This window comes from Gossypium hirsutum, chromosome D09 (assembly GCF_007990345.1).
Source record: "Gossypium hirsutum isolate 1008001.06 chromosome D09, Gossypium_hirsutum_v2.1, whole genome shotgun sequence".
NCBI lineage: Eukaryota > Viridiplantae > Streptophyta > Magnoliopsida > Malvales > Malvaceae > Gossypium > Gossypium hirsutum.
This window is the reverse complement of record NC_053445.1, coordinates 38,444,005-38,459,906: the sequence shown is the minus strand read 5'-3', so window position 1 is coordinate 38,459,906 and position 15,902 is coordinate 38,444,005. Positions and strand designations below refer to the sequence as shown.

At 33.8% G+C, this 15,902-nt stretch overlaps 1 protein-coding gene across 1 annotated transcript; it reads left to right on the top strand.

Annotated features, from left to right (window-relative positions):
- Nucleotides 1-1,419: 1,419 nt before the first annotated feature.
- LOC107889214 (transcription factor LHW) lies at nt 1,420-8,067 on the top strand. The gene is made up of 10 exons (XM_016813569.2): nt 1,420-2,148; nt 3,136-3,354; nt 3,477-3,558; nt 3,909-3,950; nt 4,030-4,089; nt 4,371-6,068; nt 6,167-6,268; nt 6,570-6,683; nt 6,775-6,900; nt 7,258-8,067. The coding sequence occupies exons 1-10, from the start codon at nt 2,054-2,056 to the stop codon at nt 7,438-7,440; spliced, it is 2,721 nt and encodes a 906-aa protein (XP_016669058.1). The 5' UTR covers nt 1,420-2,053; the 3' UTR covers nt 7,441-8,067.
- Nucleotides 8,068-15,902: the final 7,835 nt, after the last annotated feature.

Sequence of the window (15,902 nt, the reverse complement as noted above, 5' to 3'; positions counted from 1 at the left end):
AGGCAATGGCTAGTTATTGGTGTTGGTTCCTAAGTAGACTTGTTCATGGGACAGGCTGGAAGATCTGTCCAAAATGTGAGAGGGTTTGAGCAAATATATGTTTGAAAAATGAGCTTAGATAAAAAATAGGGCCCGTTAAAAAAACGAGTTAGGCCTCGGGTAAGATATTTTTGGCCTAGGCCCGACCCAACCCAACTCAACCCAAATTCACTGAAGGAAAAAAAAGCTATTTTTTTGTTTTTTAATGTTATTTTCTTGTTGTTTTCTCCCTATTTTGCTACCATTTTACTATTTTGTTACTACTATTTTGTTGATATTATTTTGATATTGTATAAAACTTGTTTTATTGTTAATTTTGTTATTATTTTAGAGGCATTTGTTAATTCTGTTATTATTTTAGAGGCATTTGCTTGATAAGTTATATCTATCTTAGTGTTATTTAAGTATATATATTTTTTAAAATTCATTTTTAATTTGCTGGAAAATATTTATCTTAATGTTTTTAATATTTTTGATGTATTATATATATTTAAAAATTATATAAAAATAATATAAAAATTAATACGGACGGGCCAAATCGGACTCGGGTTTTAACATTTTTATTCAGGCCGGACTTGGATAAAATTATAGAAATATATTATACCATAAAAAAAGAATACAAATAAACAAAAGAATAAATTTATGAAAGTTGTTTATTATAATTTATTTTTATTTTTAAAATTTATGAAAGTTGTTTATTATAATTTATTTTTATTTTTATTTTTATAATTGAGGATGGAGTTGCTTGGAATCCAACACGATTAAAACATAATACTATTCTCACTACGTTAAAAGATTGTTGGCGTAATTTATTTATTTATTTATATTTTAAAATTAATTTTGAAATTAACTTTTCTTTTGTGAATTTCATCAAATAATTTGGTGTAAATTATTTTTTAAAATATATAATAATGTAACATATATACTTAAATATTTTTATACAGTTTTACATATGCAAAAAATAAAAAATAAAAATCTAGCGGTCACAAAATGTTTAAATACATATGAGATGTCCACATCAAACATTTTGTTAGAATTAACTGAAAGTAAGTTAAACTTAAAGATTGAAATATACATTTCCAAAAATAAAGGGACTTGATATGAACAAATTAATTGAAAAGAATATCAAATTATAATAGAGGGATTAAATTTTCCAAAAGCATATAATACAGGGACCTTATATAGAATTTAACCATATACGAATGATAATATCAGTTTTACGCTCATGGCTCACCTGCAAATTACGAAAGCAAAGAAAGAGAGAAACTTTCTTTTGGTTTTTCCAAAAAAATAAAAATAAAAATAAAGGAAAAGAAAAGAAAATGATTTTAATAATATTATCCAAAAGGTCAGAAGCCGACAAAACTATCCTTCCATCAGGCATCAGTGGCATACCCTGTAAATTTGCCTTAACTCTCTGCTTATGTCTAAAAATCAACCCCTCTGTGGCGCACTTTAGAAGAAGAGAAGAGAAAATACAAGAAAGTGAAAAACCCACAAAACTGAGGAAAGAAAAGCTCTTTCAAGTTTCAACTAAAAATAGTGGAAGGAACCCCAAAATCTCTCTCAACTTCTATTTTTCTGTCTATCATTTGTGCGTGTTGTCTTTTTTTCCTTGTTTTTGGGAGTGAAAAAAAAATGGAGCAAATTTTGGCTATCTTCAAGCTTGAAGCTTGTGGCATCATCTAGGAGAAAAAAAAGTTTTCTTCTTTTGTTCAACTCCGTTTAGTAGTTTTTGTTAAAAGATAATAGTAGGGTTGATGGGGAGAGGTTGCAGGAGGATGATAGCAGGAAATTTGGATCCAGAAAGAAAAAGAAGTGGTGGGTTGAGAACGAAGCAGGCTGGTAGAGGCTCTTGTAGAGGAAGTTAGCTTTAGTTGCTACCCCCCCCTGTTTCTTATAAATGTGGAATATTACAAAGACTGCATTTTGAGTCGTTTTTTGTTGGTTGCTTTGCCTCAATATTATATATCTTTTGGTCTTTGAGAAGAAGGGAAAAAAAAGGAGAAGAGCTATGGGTGGTTTGTTGAAAGAAGCTTTGAAGTCACTTTGTGGGGTGAGTCAATGGTCTTATGCTGTGTTTTGGAAGATCGGCTGCCAGAATACTAGGTAAACTTCTATTCTTTTATTTTTATCCGCTTCATTTATTTGCTTTTTCTTTTTCTTTTTCTTGGGGTTGTTTGCTTGTGGAGAAAAATGAAGGGAAAATAAGAGAAACTTTAGTTTTTTTTCTATGGTGCTGTGCATGATTTTGCTTTGGTTTGGTTGCTCAAGTGAACTAAAGTTTTACTCCATTTGACTTGTATCTTCATTTGGTTTAGCTAATATAGTAGAAACAAAATACCTTCTTTTCCTCTATTTTTGGGGGTTAGATTCCATTTTTAGAATATCTAGCAATTTAAACTGATTTATAGATTCCCCCCTCCCCCCACATGATGGGGGTTAAAAAAGCGAACTTTTTAATAATTTTCTTGGAAACCAAACAGCGGAGGAGATCCACATAGCTGAAAGTGTTTTTCTTGTGTAGTACTGTTTATGGACTCTTGAGGAGCTAAACTTGTTTTAAGACATGTTAAAGTTTGATTTGGTTACTGTTATCTTGTACTTTTTTTTTTTTGATTTATAATCTGATTCTGCTTTTTCTTTTTTCTTTTCTATTTTTGGCACTTTGTGTTTTGGTTTATTCTGTTTTGTCTCAAAGAATCTTAGTGAAAAGTAGATATGTAGTTTAAGCTTGACAAGAAACCTTCTTTGTATTGGACCAATTCACTTCTGAAATCAATTGATTTAGAATTTTGTTTTCCTTTGTTTGATTGAGTAGAATCTGCTATTAGTTGCTTTTGTCATGGTCTGTTTGGCCTCTGGGGAAAATGTAGAGAGATGAAACAATATTAGAAACTTGGACAATGCACCTTTTTGTTACTTTATTTTTGAACTTATTGCTCCCAGTAGGATGATATTCTTGCAGTTAAATGCAACATATATGTTTATTTTCATTTGTTTTCTAAGCTTTTGGCATCATTATTATTGCCTTCATAAAGAAGAAAAAGGTTTTGCCTTCCTGGGCCATAAGTGTGCATATTTTGCACTTTGCAGGTTACTGATTTGGGAGGAATATTTCTATCAACCTGCACCGACTTCAGTCTCTCCATCCATTGTTGGAATTCGGAACCCTGAGTTGTCATTTGGAGAGCGGGAGGGATGCTGGGGTTCAGAAACTTCCTCTCAACTTGGGAGTCAAACATGGGATGACAAAGTCCATTTGCTGATAAACAAAATGATGATAAATAATCGTATTAATATAGTAGGTCAAGGGTAAGTTTTTCTCTACTTTCCAGTTTTCCACTTACAGCTTAATGTTATACTTTTAAGTTCTTTTCCTTATTTACCCCCCAAAAATAAATAAATATTGAGAAACTACTTACTTTGTTTTTCAGGTTAGTTGGCCGAGCTGCATTTACCGGTAATCATCAGTGGATTCTTGCAAATAATTATGTTACAGATGCTCACCCCCCAGAGGTATATTACTAATTGTAGCTTCTGATAATGACTATAACAGATAGTTCCATCCTATTAAGAAGAAATGGTGATTGTACCGTACATGATCAGTGCATGATTCTACATGTACTAGTTTTAAAGAATATCCAGGTTTCCATGCATCACATGTTAAAAGCAACAAACTTTTTTTCTTGTTTTGTGCATCAACTCTTGAGATAACGAGTTCAGATGCAAACTGAATGTGCACGGATAAAATATTTTCTCATGAACTTTGTTTTAACAGGAAGGGTTGAGATATCAGTTATTTTTTAAGCAACAAAACATAGAATGATGTAATTTATTTATTAATTTATTTTTGTGGATGCTTCTAGGTTATGAATGAGGTCCAACTCCAAGTTTCAGCTGGCATGCAGGTTTGATAATTTCTTCAATTCTAGCTCGTTATTTGGGTTTTATCCCTCTGCTTCATTATTTGATTTCTATCTATTGCAGACTGTTGCAGTCATTCCTGTTCTTCCTCATGGTGTTCTTCAGCTTGGTTCTTCCATGACTGTAAGCAGCTTTTGTTCGGTTATTCTAAGATGTTAAGGAACTATACTATATGTGTCTCTGTTCATTTTAATAGGTTTAAATGAGGTTTTTTTAGGTTCCATACTGTATGGCAGTGTCAGATCCAAGGCCCTATAAAGCGATATCATTGCTTTGCATTTTCCCTTTAAATGCAGCTGCTTTTCTCTGATTTTGCTCCTAACTGTGCATGCATGATTTTATAAAGCCAAAAGCATGTTAGTTGTCTTGAAGCTTAAGCATTTATCCTTTTCTTCCTCCTTCAGATTATGGAGAACATGGGATTTCTGAATGATGTGAAAAGTTTGATTCTTGGTTTGGGATGCATCCCTGGAGCACTTCTTTCTAACAACTATGGAACAAATGAATGCATTGAGAAAGCTGGGATTCCCATTTCCTTTGGAAAGCCCATTTCAATGGATTCAGCTGGAACTTGTAGACCTACAACTTCAATGACTTCAGTTTTTGAAGGCTGCAACCAACAAAGCAGTTCATCTCAGGCTTCAAGGATTGTTGGTCAATCATCTTCCCAAGAAAACTTGCAGGGTGCCACTTCAACATCCAGATTACCTGGCCTGATCCAAACTTTGGCTAGATTTAATGCTGATCAATGTGAATCAGATATCTGTCCAGAGATGAAGCCAAATAGAAACTTTAAAAGTCTAATGGACTGTGGAGTTGTTGGTGCTGAAGTAACTCACTCTAACTCAGCTTTGTGGCTGAACCCTCAAGTTTCTTTTTGCAACTCACAGTCTGGGTTCAATTGTCAGCCTATGATTGGTCGATCAATTGCCAGTCATTGTAGCATAAAATCAACGGGGCAACAGGTTTTATCAGATGGCATCCTACAAAATCATGCTGTCAACAGCCCAAAATCAATCCCAGGCACTGTTCCAAACTTGCAAAATCTAGAAGATTGCCCACCCTTGGCAGGGAGCAGGGTTCGGGAAGTTGGTTTGTCTACAGTGGAGGTTCCTTTATCCATGCTGACCGATCAGTTAACAAGTACTTGTATGATTTCAGGAGTTCCTAATCAAGGAGAGGATTCTGAGGATTTTAAGTATACTCCAGCTGATTTGGTTCCAAAGAAAGAAAGCATGAATAATGATTTGTTTGAAGCGCTTAATATTCCATTGCTCCATGCTGATCATGGCATGCCTTTTGCTGAGCAGCTTCCAAATGCTTTTCAAGATTGCCTGATGCATGGAGGTGAAAGTTCGAGTACTAGATCCTTGAATGTTAAGTATGAAGATTCATATGTCCAGCCTCCATCAGGGGATGACTTGTTTGATGTATTAGGGGCAGATTTGAAGAGTAAACTACTCAATGGGAAATGGAATAATATGCTTGCTGAGGGACAAGATTTGAAGATGCAAAATCTGGGTATGGATACTACGATTCTTAGGGATATGCAGAATGTGTTTTCTAGTAATCTTTCTGCTAATGAACAGATTTCTGACCAGGGTATTTACTCTGGGGTGGGAAAAGATCATCTTTTGGATGCTGTGGTTTCTAGTGCCCGTTCTGCTGCGAAACAGATATCAGATGACAATGTGTCCTGCAGGACAACAATGACAAAGTTCAGTAACTCATCTGTTCCTAGTATCTCTGTTATTTCCAATCAAGTGCAAGGGGAGTTGCTTGGTGGCCTTCCTAGTTCTCTATTGAAAGGAGGAACTCTTCCATCAAGTTCTTATCGATCTAGCTGTAGCAAGGATGATGCTGGAGCTTGTTCTCAAACTACTATGTATGGATCTCAAATCAGTTCATGGGTTGAGCTGGCGCATAATTCAAGGCGTGATAGCAGTGTCGCAACTGCAAACTCAAAAAGGAACAATGAAATGGTCAAGCCAAATCGCAAAAGGCTAAAACCTGGAGAGAACCCTAGACCCAGGCCTAAAGATCGCCAGATGATTCAAGATCGAGTGAAAGAGTTGAGGGAAATTGTACCGAATGGAGCAAAAGTAATGCATCTTTTAACTTGATATACCTACATTCTTTGCTATGTTTTTACTGCAATGAATATTGTCATTAATGTCTATCCTTTAATGTGATTTAACAGTGTAGCATAGATGCTCTGCTCGAAAAAACCATCAAGCATATGCTTTTCCTGCAAAGTGTAACAAAGCATGCAGACAAGTTAAAACAAACAGGAGAGTCTAAGGTATGGATATTATTTTATTATACTTGTAATGCAAACCCGGTCTTCTATCTATCCAACCTACTAAAAAGTTAATAATCAAATCTTGCTCCAATTGTTTGTGGTCACATTGCTATCTCCGATGTGTACATACCCTGTTCTTTGATATCTTTTGTACAATAAATATCACTTTGGCATTGTTGTATCTATTGGAACTTTTAGACATTAAGATGTTTAAATAGACCCCACTTTTGATGCTTTTCAAAGAAAGAACAAAAAAGGAAACTCTTTAATCCTAAAATGTTTCCCTTGTTTGAGTTTGCAGATGAAGGAAAACTTTGAGGGAGGTGCGACATGGGCATTTGAGGTCGGCTCACAATCTATGTTATGCCCTATTGTGGTTGAGGATCTGAATCGACCTCGTCAGATGCTTGTAGAGGTGGGACTCTTTCATGCGAATTTGGCTTAAAGATAATTTTTCTTTCTTATTCCATCTGGTGTGACTGCATTGTATTTATGTCGTGTGACAGATGCTTTGTGAAGAACGGGGTTTCTTCCTTGAAATAGCCGACTTAATCAGGGGGTTGGGATTGACCATCTTGAAGGGAGTTATGGAAACTAGGAATGACAAGATCTGGGCACGTTTCACTGTGGAGGTAAGATCATACAAGGATCTCATTCCAATAGATCTTTGTTTGTGTCAGTCTTACTAATAGATTTTTCACCTGTTGATCAGTCATTGAAGAAACAATATGATATCAATGCGCCTAATCTCTTTGCCCATGTTATGTGTTAGAGTAGTAATAGGTGAAGAGATTTTAGAAACATTATGCAGTTATCAAGCAGAGTACTGATGAGAATATTGTAACTATGTTTTCCAGGATATTATTATAGACTTGTAGAAACAATGTAGTTACTGTGGTATCTTCATTGTTATTTGTTTATTCTTTGCATGACAAATATATGTAAGCTTTTCCTTTAAATTTGTTGTTTAGCTTGAGTTTCTGGTACAGGCTAACAGGGATGTTACGAGGGTGGAGGTATTTATGTCGCTTGTTCGTCTTTTGGAGCAAACTGCAAAGAGCAGCAGCACATCATCTGCCAATGCTTTTGATAGAAACAACATGGTGGTTCAGCACACTTTTCCCCAAGCTGCATCTATACCAGCAACTGGTACAGCCGGCAGTTTGCAGTGAACAACCTTGTTGCCTGGTTTTCCAGTTTATAGACATGTTAAGAGCAGGCCCTGGCTTTGCTTGCCATGACTAACATACAGTCTGTAGATTGGGGTGGTTTGGACCTTGACTAACGTTTTAGTTTCCCACGACTGACCTCATTTTCGAGAGGGGTGTAGGTTGGTTTTGTTTAGGTAATGAAAGCTTTGTCAACAGCTTTTAAATGGCCTGTTTTGAGTATCTGAGGTTCCTACTATGTACCTTGAGAATGAACAGTAAAACAATTCAGTCTCAGGGGGGACCATTCAAGAAAAAGAAAAGGCTGTTATATTTGGATTTCACTGGACCATTTGATGGGTAAACTCCTGTAGGCTAAAGGGTGGGTGGCAAAATGGTTAAGGTTTATGGGTTTTCATATGTATAGAGGTATGGGTGTTAAATGAAGGGGATGAGTTGTTTTGCTAGATTTGACAATTCGAATATTCTTGTCTTGTTTGTTTTGTTTAGTTGTGTTCTAGTTATTGTCTCATGTCATGTGACTGAGTTGTGTTTATAATATGCAGGGGGTTTGCCACCAAAGAAGAACTGAATTTTGTTTTCCTCTTTCTTTAGTTACTGGCAGTAGTGAAGTGAAATGTTTTTATGCTAGTCTATGAATCTCCCGAGTGATATGAATGTTTAATACCATTAATATATGTTGGTACCTCTGACATGATGAATATAGACTTAGCTAATCTTAGCAACACTATAGTAAATGTCATCAAGTGTTAAAAGCATAAAAATATGGAAGTTCGCAAGGAACTATTAATGATCTCCATAAACTGGCCATCAGGGGTCCCAAAGCGAGTTAGTGAAGCTGAATGCACCATACAATTTAGATGGTCAGGGTTGGCTGCCTGCTTCGATGGGGAATCTGGAGATTGAAGTTTATTGAAAGACTAGGATATGCCTACTGTTAGCCTAACTACCCCATAATTAGCCTGAGTTTTTGGCCTCAGTTCCCTGGAGTCTGACTGGTTTCTTAAATAGGGCACTGGATCCTATTTTCCAGCAGAGCCTGCAAAATCTATGGCAACATTTTATGTACATATAAGTATTTTTGGTGCAAAATAGATCCTAATTGATAATAAAGGAAGAAGCAACTGTAGACTGCTTTTTAAATTTGTTGAATGTCACTCAAATGTTTTAGTATAAACTAAAAAGGGGAGGGGAAGAGAAGGTTGGAACTTGGGCTTTGGGGATATCAATAAGGGGCTTAATCACTCTGCTCTGTTACCCATTAAGCTTTGATTAAAAGTCACTAACATTATGGAATTATGTTTTGGTCACATGTCTATGAACTCTCATTACCTTGAACTAAATGACGTGTGACACATTAAGTGAAAAGGGTTAACTAATTTAGCTCTTAAATTATAGTTAATATATCATGTTGATACTATTAGAAATTTTTAAACTGTAATTCTAAAGAACTTAAATATAAAAATCTTAAAATTCATAATTTATTTTCTAAAATTATAATAAAATATCTTTTTTGAAATTGTAATTATATGATTTTTTTTTTAAAAACTTCATAAATTTCTAAAGAGAGAGATCGCCGGTGCTGCCTTGTACAACCTAAACAAACCCATACTTTTTCTTAACACTCGTTAATCTTCTTTAGATAGTTTTGTTTACATTTAATCAATACATTAATGCATTTAATGGGCCAAGTAAAGTAACTAGATAAATTTTTAGTTAACTATGTTATTATTTGAATTGGATTATAACGAGGTTAAAGGACGTTAATAACCATGGAAGTGAAGTGACGTACTTCAGTTGTTTTGGATGTGTCAATACCAAAAAGGCAATGATGATGATAAACATGGATAAGTAGGATTTTGGAATGGAGTATCTTGTAAACGTAAGTCATCTTGAACAATGCTATATAACGAAGAGAGGGAATTCATGGTAATAAATTTTGAGTATGATTAACTGAGATTATGTTATATGAGTGTAAAATTTAGATATCAATGCTACATTGACCGGAAATGATGACGTTGGTAAGTGCTTGCATGAATTATGACTCGTGAGTATGATTGGGAATTTTGGTGCCATCCCCATGCTCCAATGCGAAATATAAGAATTGTCACATGATGCTATTATGAAAATGTGTATACGCAAATTTTTTGATCAGCTGCAAGTTCATTGAAAGCTGTGGGCTCGCGAACTATTAAGATTCTGGCGAACCCTCAAACGAAGTGTGAGTAGGGTTCGCATGCGCTGAAACTTGTGTTTTTTCTTGTCGAGATAACTTGTTAAAGCAAGCAGAGTTGGTATTGAAATGATGTTTTTAGGTACTGATTTCTTCAAATCAGTTTGTGTACAAGTTTTATTTTTACTTTTTCAAGATGCTTTGGTAGGATTAGTTGATTACTTGTAATCATTTCAACCATATATTGCAAATTTTTGGAATGAAAGTTGATAAAAATATACAAGCAGTTTGTTCCATCTACTAAGAGTGAGTTTGGATGAGCGGTGCGTTTACCTGCGGTTAGTGTAAAAACAGCGGTGGCGGTGAGATTAGATACTGTAGCGATACAGTAGCGTGAGACAAAAAATAAGCTAAACGCACCACACCGCACCCAATTGCCCATCCAAACCCACCCTAAGTGTTTTTTTGCTCCTTAGTCATTTTTGTTCTGGTCTCGATTCAAAACTTCAACAGTATGTTAGGGGTCATCATTTCAAAATTAATAACTAGTGTTCTTACTAGTGGTTTGACTAAATCTTAGTCTAAGAAAGGAAAATTAATAACTAGCAGCCCTCTCATCATGATGGTTCTATAATAGGAAAATTAGGAATCCTACTACACAAAGTCGGTTTAGGGTGTTTCTTTCTCAGTGAGTTGGTTTTCAATGAGATTATGGGGCGAGATTTAACTAATGGACAAAGGTCATGTCTTCCTTTTCCCTATATGATATAATAGATCTTGAAAAGTTAAAAGGATAATACCGTAGCTGAAGACTTCCTCTTGAAGAATTTAATATATATTCAACTTAAAGGAGGAAAGATGTTGATGACATTGCCAAGATGACTTTAGTAGATACGACATCAGCTGAAGTAGCAGGTGCAACAAAGGATATTATCACACCATCTGCCACACATGACATTGCTACAGCCATTAAAGAACTGGTTCTACAACACTTGAAGGCAAAATTACATGTAGTCAATCTATAGATCAAGTTGCTGAATCAGGGGAAAGCTGCTATTTTTCAACTCTAATATGATTTGCAAATCCTTTAACTTTCTCTTTCGGATTTTCCAGAAAGAGGGAGTAGTGATGAGGGGGAGTTGAGTTTGATAATCTTGAACTTAAATATTTAGATACGTTTTATTTTTAAATGTTGTTTAGTTTAAGGGGAATTTATTTTAGGAGAAGTTTTTTTTTTATGCTTATTGTTGTGCTTGAAGTATTCATGCTTGGGTTTTTCAAGATGATGATTTGAAATGATTGTTGCTGGACATTTGTATGCATGTTGTGAATTATTTGCTGCCTCAGAGTTTTGTCAAAAATGCTAAAGAGGGTGATTGTTGGCGCACAAACCATGGAACATCCCATGGCACATCTTTAGATAGATTGTGTGCAACTGTTGGCAAGTTTTACCATATTTAAAACATCCTTTTTTTAATAGGTTTTTCAGCAACAAATTTAGTGGTAATTCGTTCAAACATGTGATTAATTTCTATTTTATGATAAATTTGTTTAATGTTTAAGTTGACAATATTATATGGAGAGATAAGGTGTTTTCGACTAAGAATATTATTTCATATGAGAATTTTGTTCCACATTTATTGAAGATTATTCATGAAAATATTATAAAGGATATTGGTGAATAAATATGATGTTAATATCCAAGGTAAATCTTGGCTTTTGATCAAGAAGATAATGGGGCAAATTTTGTGATAAATTCCAAAGCGTTATATGATTACTTAATCGGTGAAGATTGATGTTTGCCTAGTCGAATGTTATCCTACTTTCCGATAAGGTTTTACGTGCTCTATAAATAAAGAAGAGATGTCGTGGGAATGTAGCTTTTCTTTAGAGCTTTGAGAGCACAAATTGTTTCTTTAGAGAATATTTATTTATGTCCATTATTATTTAATTTGCGAGAGCTTTTTGCATGTTCTTTTTGTAGAAAAGGGGGAGTGTTTTGTGAGTCCACTAGGAAAAAATTAGAGAAGCTGCAACATTTTTGTAAAGGGGGCAGGGTTAAAATTTTTTTATGTACTTTGTATTATGGTAGTTAGATTCATTTTTGGGTGAAACCCACAGAAGTAGGTTAAGTTCAAACTGTATTAAAGTTTTTTATGGTTAATTTTTTATTTTTTATGTGCTTATTTATAGGTGTACCACTTGTGGTACCATTGGTTATTAGTGTGATAACATGAGAAATTTTGAAGTGATTGTCTATGTATCAGTGGAAGTGACCATTACGGCTATCACTGCTCAATTTGTTAGTATGTTTGACCAAAATATTTTGATGATTTGCTTGTATCTTTTTGAGGATTTTGTGCAGTCAATCTTGTGCTTATTATTGAAGAAGTGATTGCATCAAGTAAGATTATTTTTCAATGACTCTTATATGATTTACTTACTTTATACTTAGATATGCAATCCAAGAAGATATGGACTAGCTTTATGATCTTTTGTATCCTTATATTAAATATAATTGATTTGATGAGATTTAGGCATATGAAGCCGGATTAAATGTTACTTTGTGAAGATGAATTTGTGCTCTAAATATGAAAAGCTCATTCAAACTTGATAGATGCTTTATTATTGAGTCAATTTTTTTTTAAGTGGCTATCGAAGTGGCAACGGAAGTGGCAACTTTGGCTAGCACTTTGGCAAACAAAATAATTTGCTTTATTTGGAGTTAAAATTCTTTTTAACCAAATCAGTTGGGCAACAACTTAAATGAGTTTGTATATGTATGTTGGCTTTTATTTGAAGATTCATCTTGTCTTTTAAGATTGGATCGAATTGAATTAAACAATCAAATCCTTTAGATTGTGGAGAACAGATCGGGATAGCATTGGAGAACACATCTGCAACAATACACTTTACATTGGTCTTTATTAATATATTGTGTTTTGTTATTTATTAGCTACTGTTTAATGTGAATTGAATTGTAATTGATCTTTAGTATGTTAGCAAGTCTCAAACTTTTATAAATTTGAGAGATTTGTATAGGTTTTGTACACAAAGTTGAGAGCACTTATTTGTTCATTAAGAAACGTTTTTGTAAGACTACATTGAGAGTGTAAAACAAGTTTATCACTAGGTTTTACAACAAGAGAATTTAGATGTGAGTGATCTATATATAGGTACAAAAGTGAGGTTGCTATATTGGGGTGTGATAGGACTTAAATCACTTGCTGTATTGGGATTAAAGATGGTGAATTTACTTACTAAGCTAGGCTCTGTAGACGTAGGGAAACCGAATTGCGAAACAATTCTTGCGTGTTCTGTTTTCTATTATTTATTGCAGTGTCATCCGAAGTTCCCACTTCTGTAACCACTTTTGTCACCACTTACGCACTATGTTTTTCTTAAGCAATTATTGATTGTAGGTTTCGAAAAATTCATGTGTGTTAAAATAATTAGACATCATAAAACAAAAATAATTAGTACAAAATTAAACTTGAAATTAGAAGGATGAGTAAACCCTTGTATGAAAAAAGATCTCTTCAAAACAAGCAAAAAAAAAATTCTTCTCTTTGCCATAAACAAGTAATGTGAGTGATTAAAAAAATTATCGATTGTAATTACAAACCCATACACTAAAATACGTGGAAAAAAATAATACTCCTACCAAATATAGGATTAATGTACAATACGGTGTTACAACCTTTCTTAGCACACCTAGCTACCACTCACGTTTATTCAACTTCCATGAAGTTGTCATGAAAATGTTGAGAATAATGGTAGAATAAAAGAAATATAGTTGTAAAAATTCCAGCGTCGAATCGTATACCTTATCAGGGGTTCGAATTTGATGAGCGAGCTGGTACTGCAAAAGAAACTTGTTCATTTAAACCCTAGTGTTTCTCAAAGAAGTTGAAGAACAAAATCATACATTATATATCATTTATATAAATGAAGGCAAGTAGACGGGTGAATATTCTACATGTCTAGTCTCTCCAAGGCATTAGAAATGGGTGGTGTGACCCATCCGTAAAAGCTGCCATAGCTAAGCTTTGATGGACAATCGAACGTTAATTATAGATATATGGAATTTTCGAATATTTCTTGATTTTATTTGTTTTTCCATGCATGCTGATTTCAACAGTGACTAATAGAATGACCGATGGTAGCAATAGTAGAATATTGTTGATAGATATAGAAAAGTACCGGTTTAAAGGTTTTTGATTCTCATTCACAAAGAGATGTGTGTCATGTGACTCAAATATTTCTATAATTTATTATATTAATTAACACTAAACATAAATTTAATTAAACTATCGAAAAGTCTTGTCAATTTGATTTTCTACTTTTTGGCGTCCAGCCAATTAAGTAAGAGTTAAAATGTCATTAAAATTTGCCAAAATAGGTATACTTTCATTATATCAGGTTTTGACGATGAGCTCTAAGGTATTCATGTATTGGCTGCTTTAAATTCTATTCCATCTGTTTCAATCAATATCAGCCCATGCTAGTAGGTTTTAAATCAATATTAAATTATTTAAGTTTTATTCTACTCAATTTTTATTTATTTTGGTTATTTTAGTATTTTCTATTAGTTTTGATATACTTGCCCGTATGAGTGTGTATCGATCATTATTGGTGACTAAAACATTTTGGCATTTTAAATCAATTTTTAATATACTTTTTGCTTTAATTATTTTTTGTTTTTATATTTACGTTAAAAAAGTAAAATATAATCATGCATTAAATAATGCTATTTAACCTATTTGATGCTTTTAAATTATATATAAGCAAATTTCTACTTATGTAATTGAGATATATTTACATGCATACTAATATATGTTTATATTAAGAAACTAGAAATTAGACTACAAATATATATATAAAAATATTTAAAAAGAACGATAAATTCAATATGGTATACAAAAAGCACACTGATACCTATTAGGATATTCTTGAGCATTGATGGAATTTGCAAGAAAAGTGTAGCTAAAGGACACCAAAGTTAGATATCATGAGCATTCTTTGATACTTAAGTCAGTAAAGGTTCTTGAGAGGGTGATGGTAAGGAAAAATATTTTTTTTATTGAGATAGGTAAGTTTAAAAAGATCTTGGTGATTGTTATACCCTTGCCTAGTGTGTCATGCCCCGTATTTTTATTTATTAATTTGTAAATTTATTGAATAAGTAAGTATGTGGCCAAGGGGTAAGAAGTTTAATTAAATTCCTAAAGATCTTAGGTATAATTCCCCTTCGTCCACCTCAATTGCCTTAAATGATTCTTTTCTCTTTTTACTAGTTAACTTACCATAAATAGTCCCCTTTTCACTCCATTGATCCACTTTTTGTGTCTTTGTCCCCCTATTGTTATTTTCTTTCCCTTACCATATCATGACCAACCAATGCACCTAGACACTCCTAAACCCTCATTTTTATTTTTATTCATTTTTTCTCTAATTTTTTTTCTCTAATTTACTCCTACAACCATTGTTTTACTTTTCGTCACCATACCACCACCGTTGGCCACCATTTCTTCACCAAATCACCACCTCGACACCTCTAAAACCTCCTCTCTCTTCCACGTCTCTTCCTCTCTCACCACCATTGCACCTCTAAAGTAGAGTGCTTGATGGCTAGGACTTGTCCCCAATTAGCCTCCCTCTATAAATTCCCCATCTTCCAAGATTAAAGGGTAGGCTACGTGGAGGAGGGAGAACAAAAGGAACCATAATTCATCACTCAACTAAAACGTCATTTCAAACCTCCATCCTTAGGGTCTTTCTGCACAATCTATAATGTGAAACACCACTTAATCAGTTCTAATCATTTTGTATAACTTTATTGTTATAACAATGATAAATTTGATGTATGTTGTTACTTTAAATCATACCTGAGATCATATCCCTTTTCGTGAGCAACTTAAAGCCTAACGTGTTTTGGGATCGAGTCATTCTCATATACAACATACCATCCAATTCAATAGCAACAAGGTACAAATTGTAACTCTTATCATATTTTTGCTAATTGTCTGGTCCACGCCATGGAAGTCATGGCTTGACCTTTTAGTTGTTGCCATCTGTCATGTACTAAGAAATTGGGCTTGTTGGGCCAAGTGGATGTGTGGATCTGAATCCATTATTATATGTTATCAGTATTGAGTATTAAAACAAAAAGGATACACCTACTGTTATGGTACTAATAACCTTGGTCCTTGATTGAGTAGGGGTATATAGTGTATGTTTAATATTTTATTTATAAAAGTAAATCGTATAATTAATATTTGATATTCTTCTA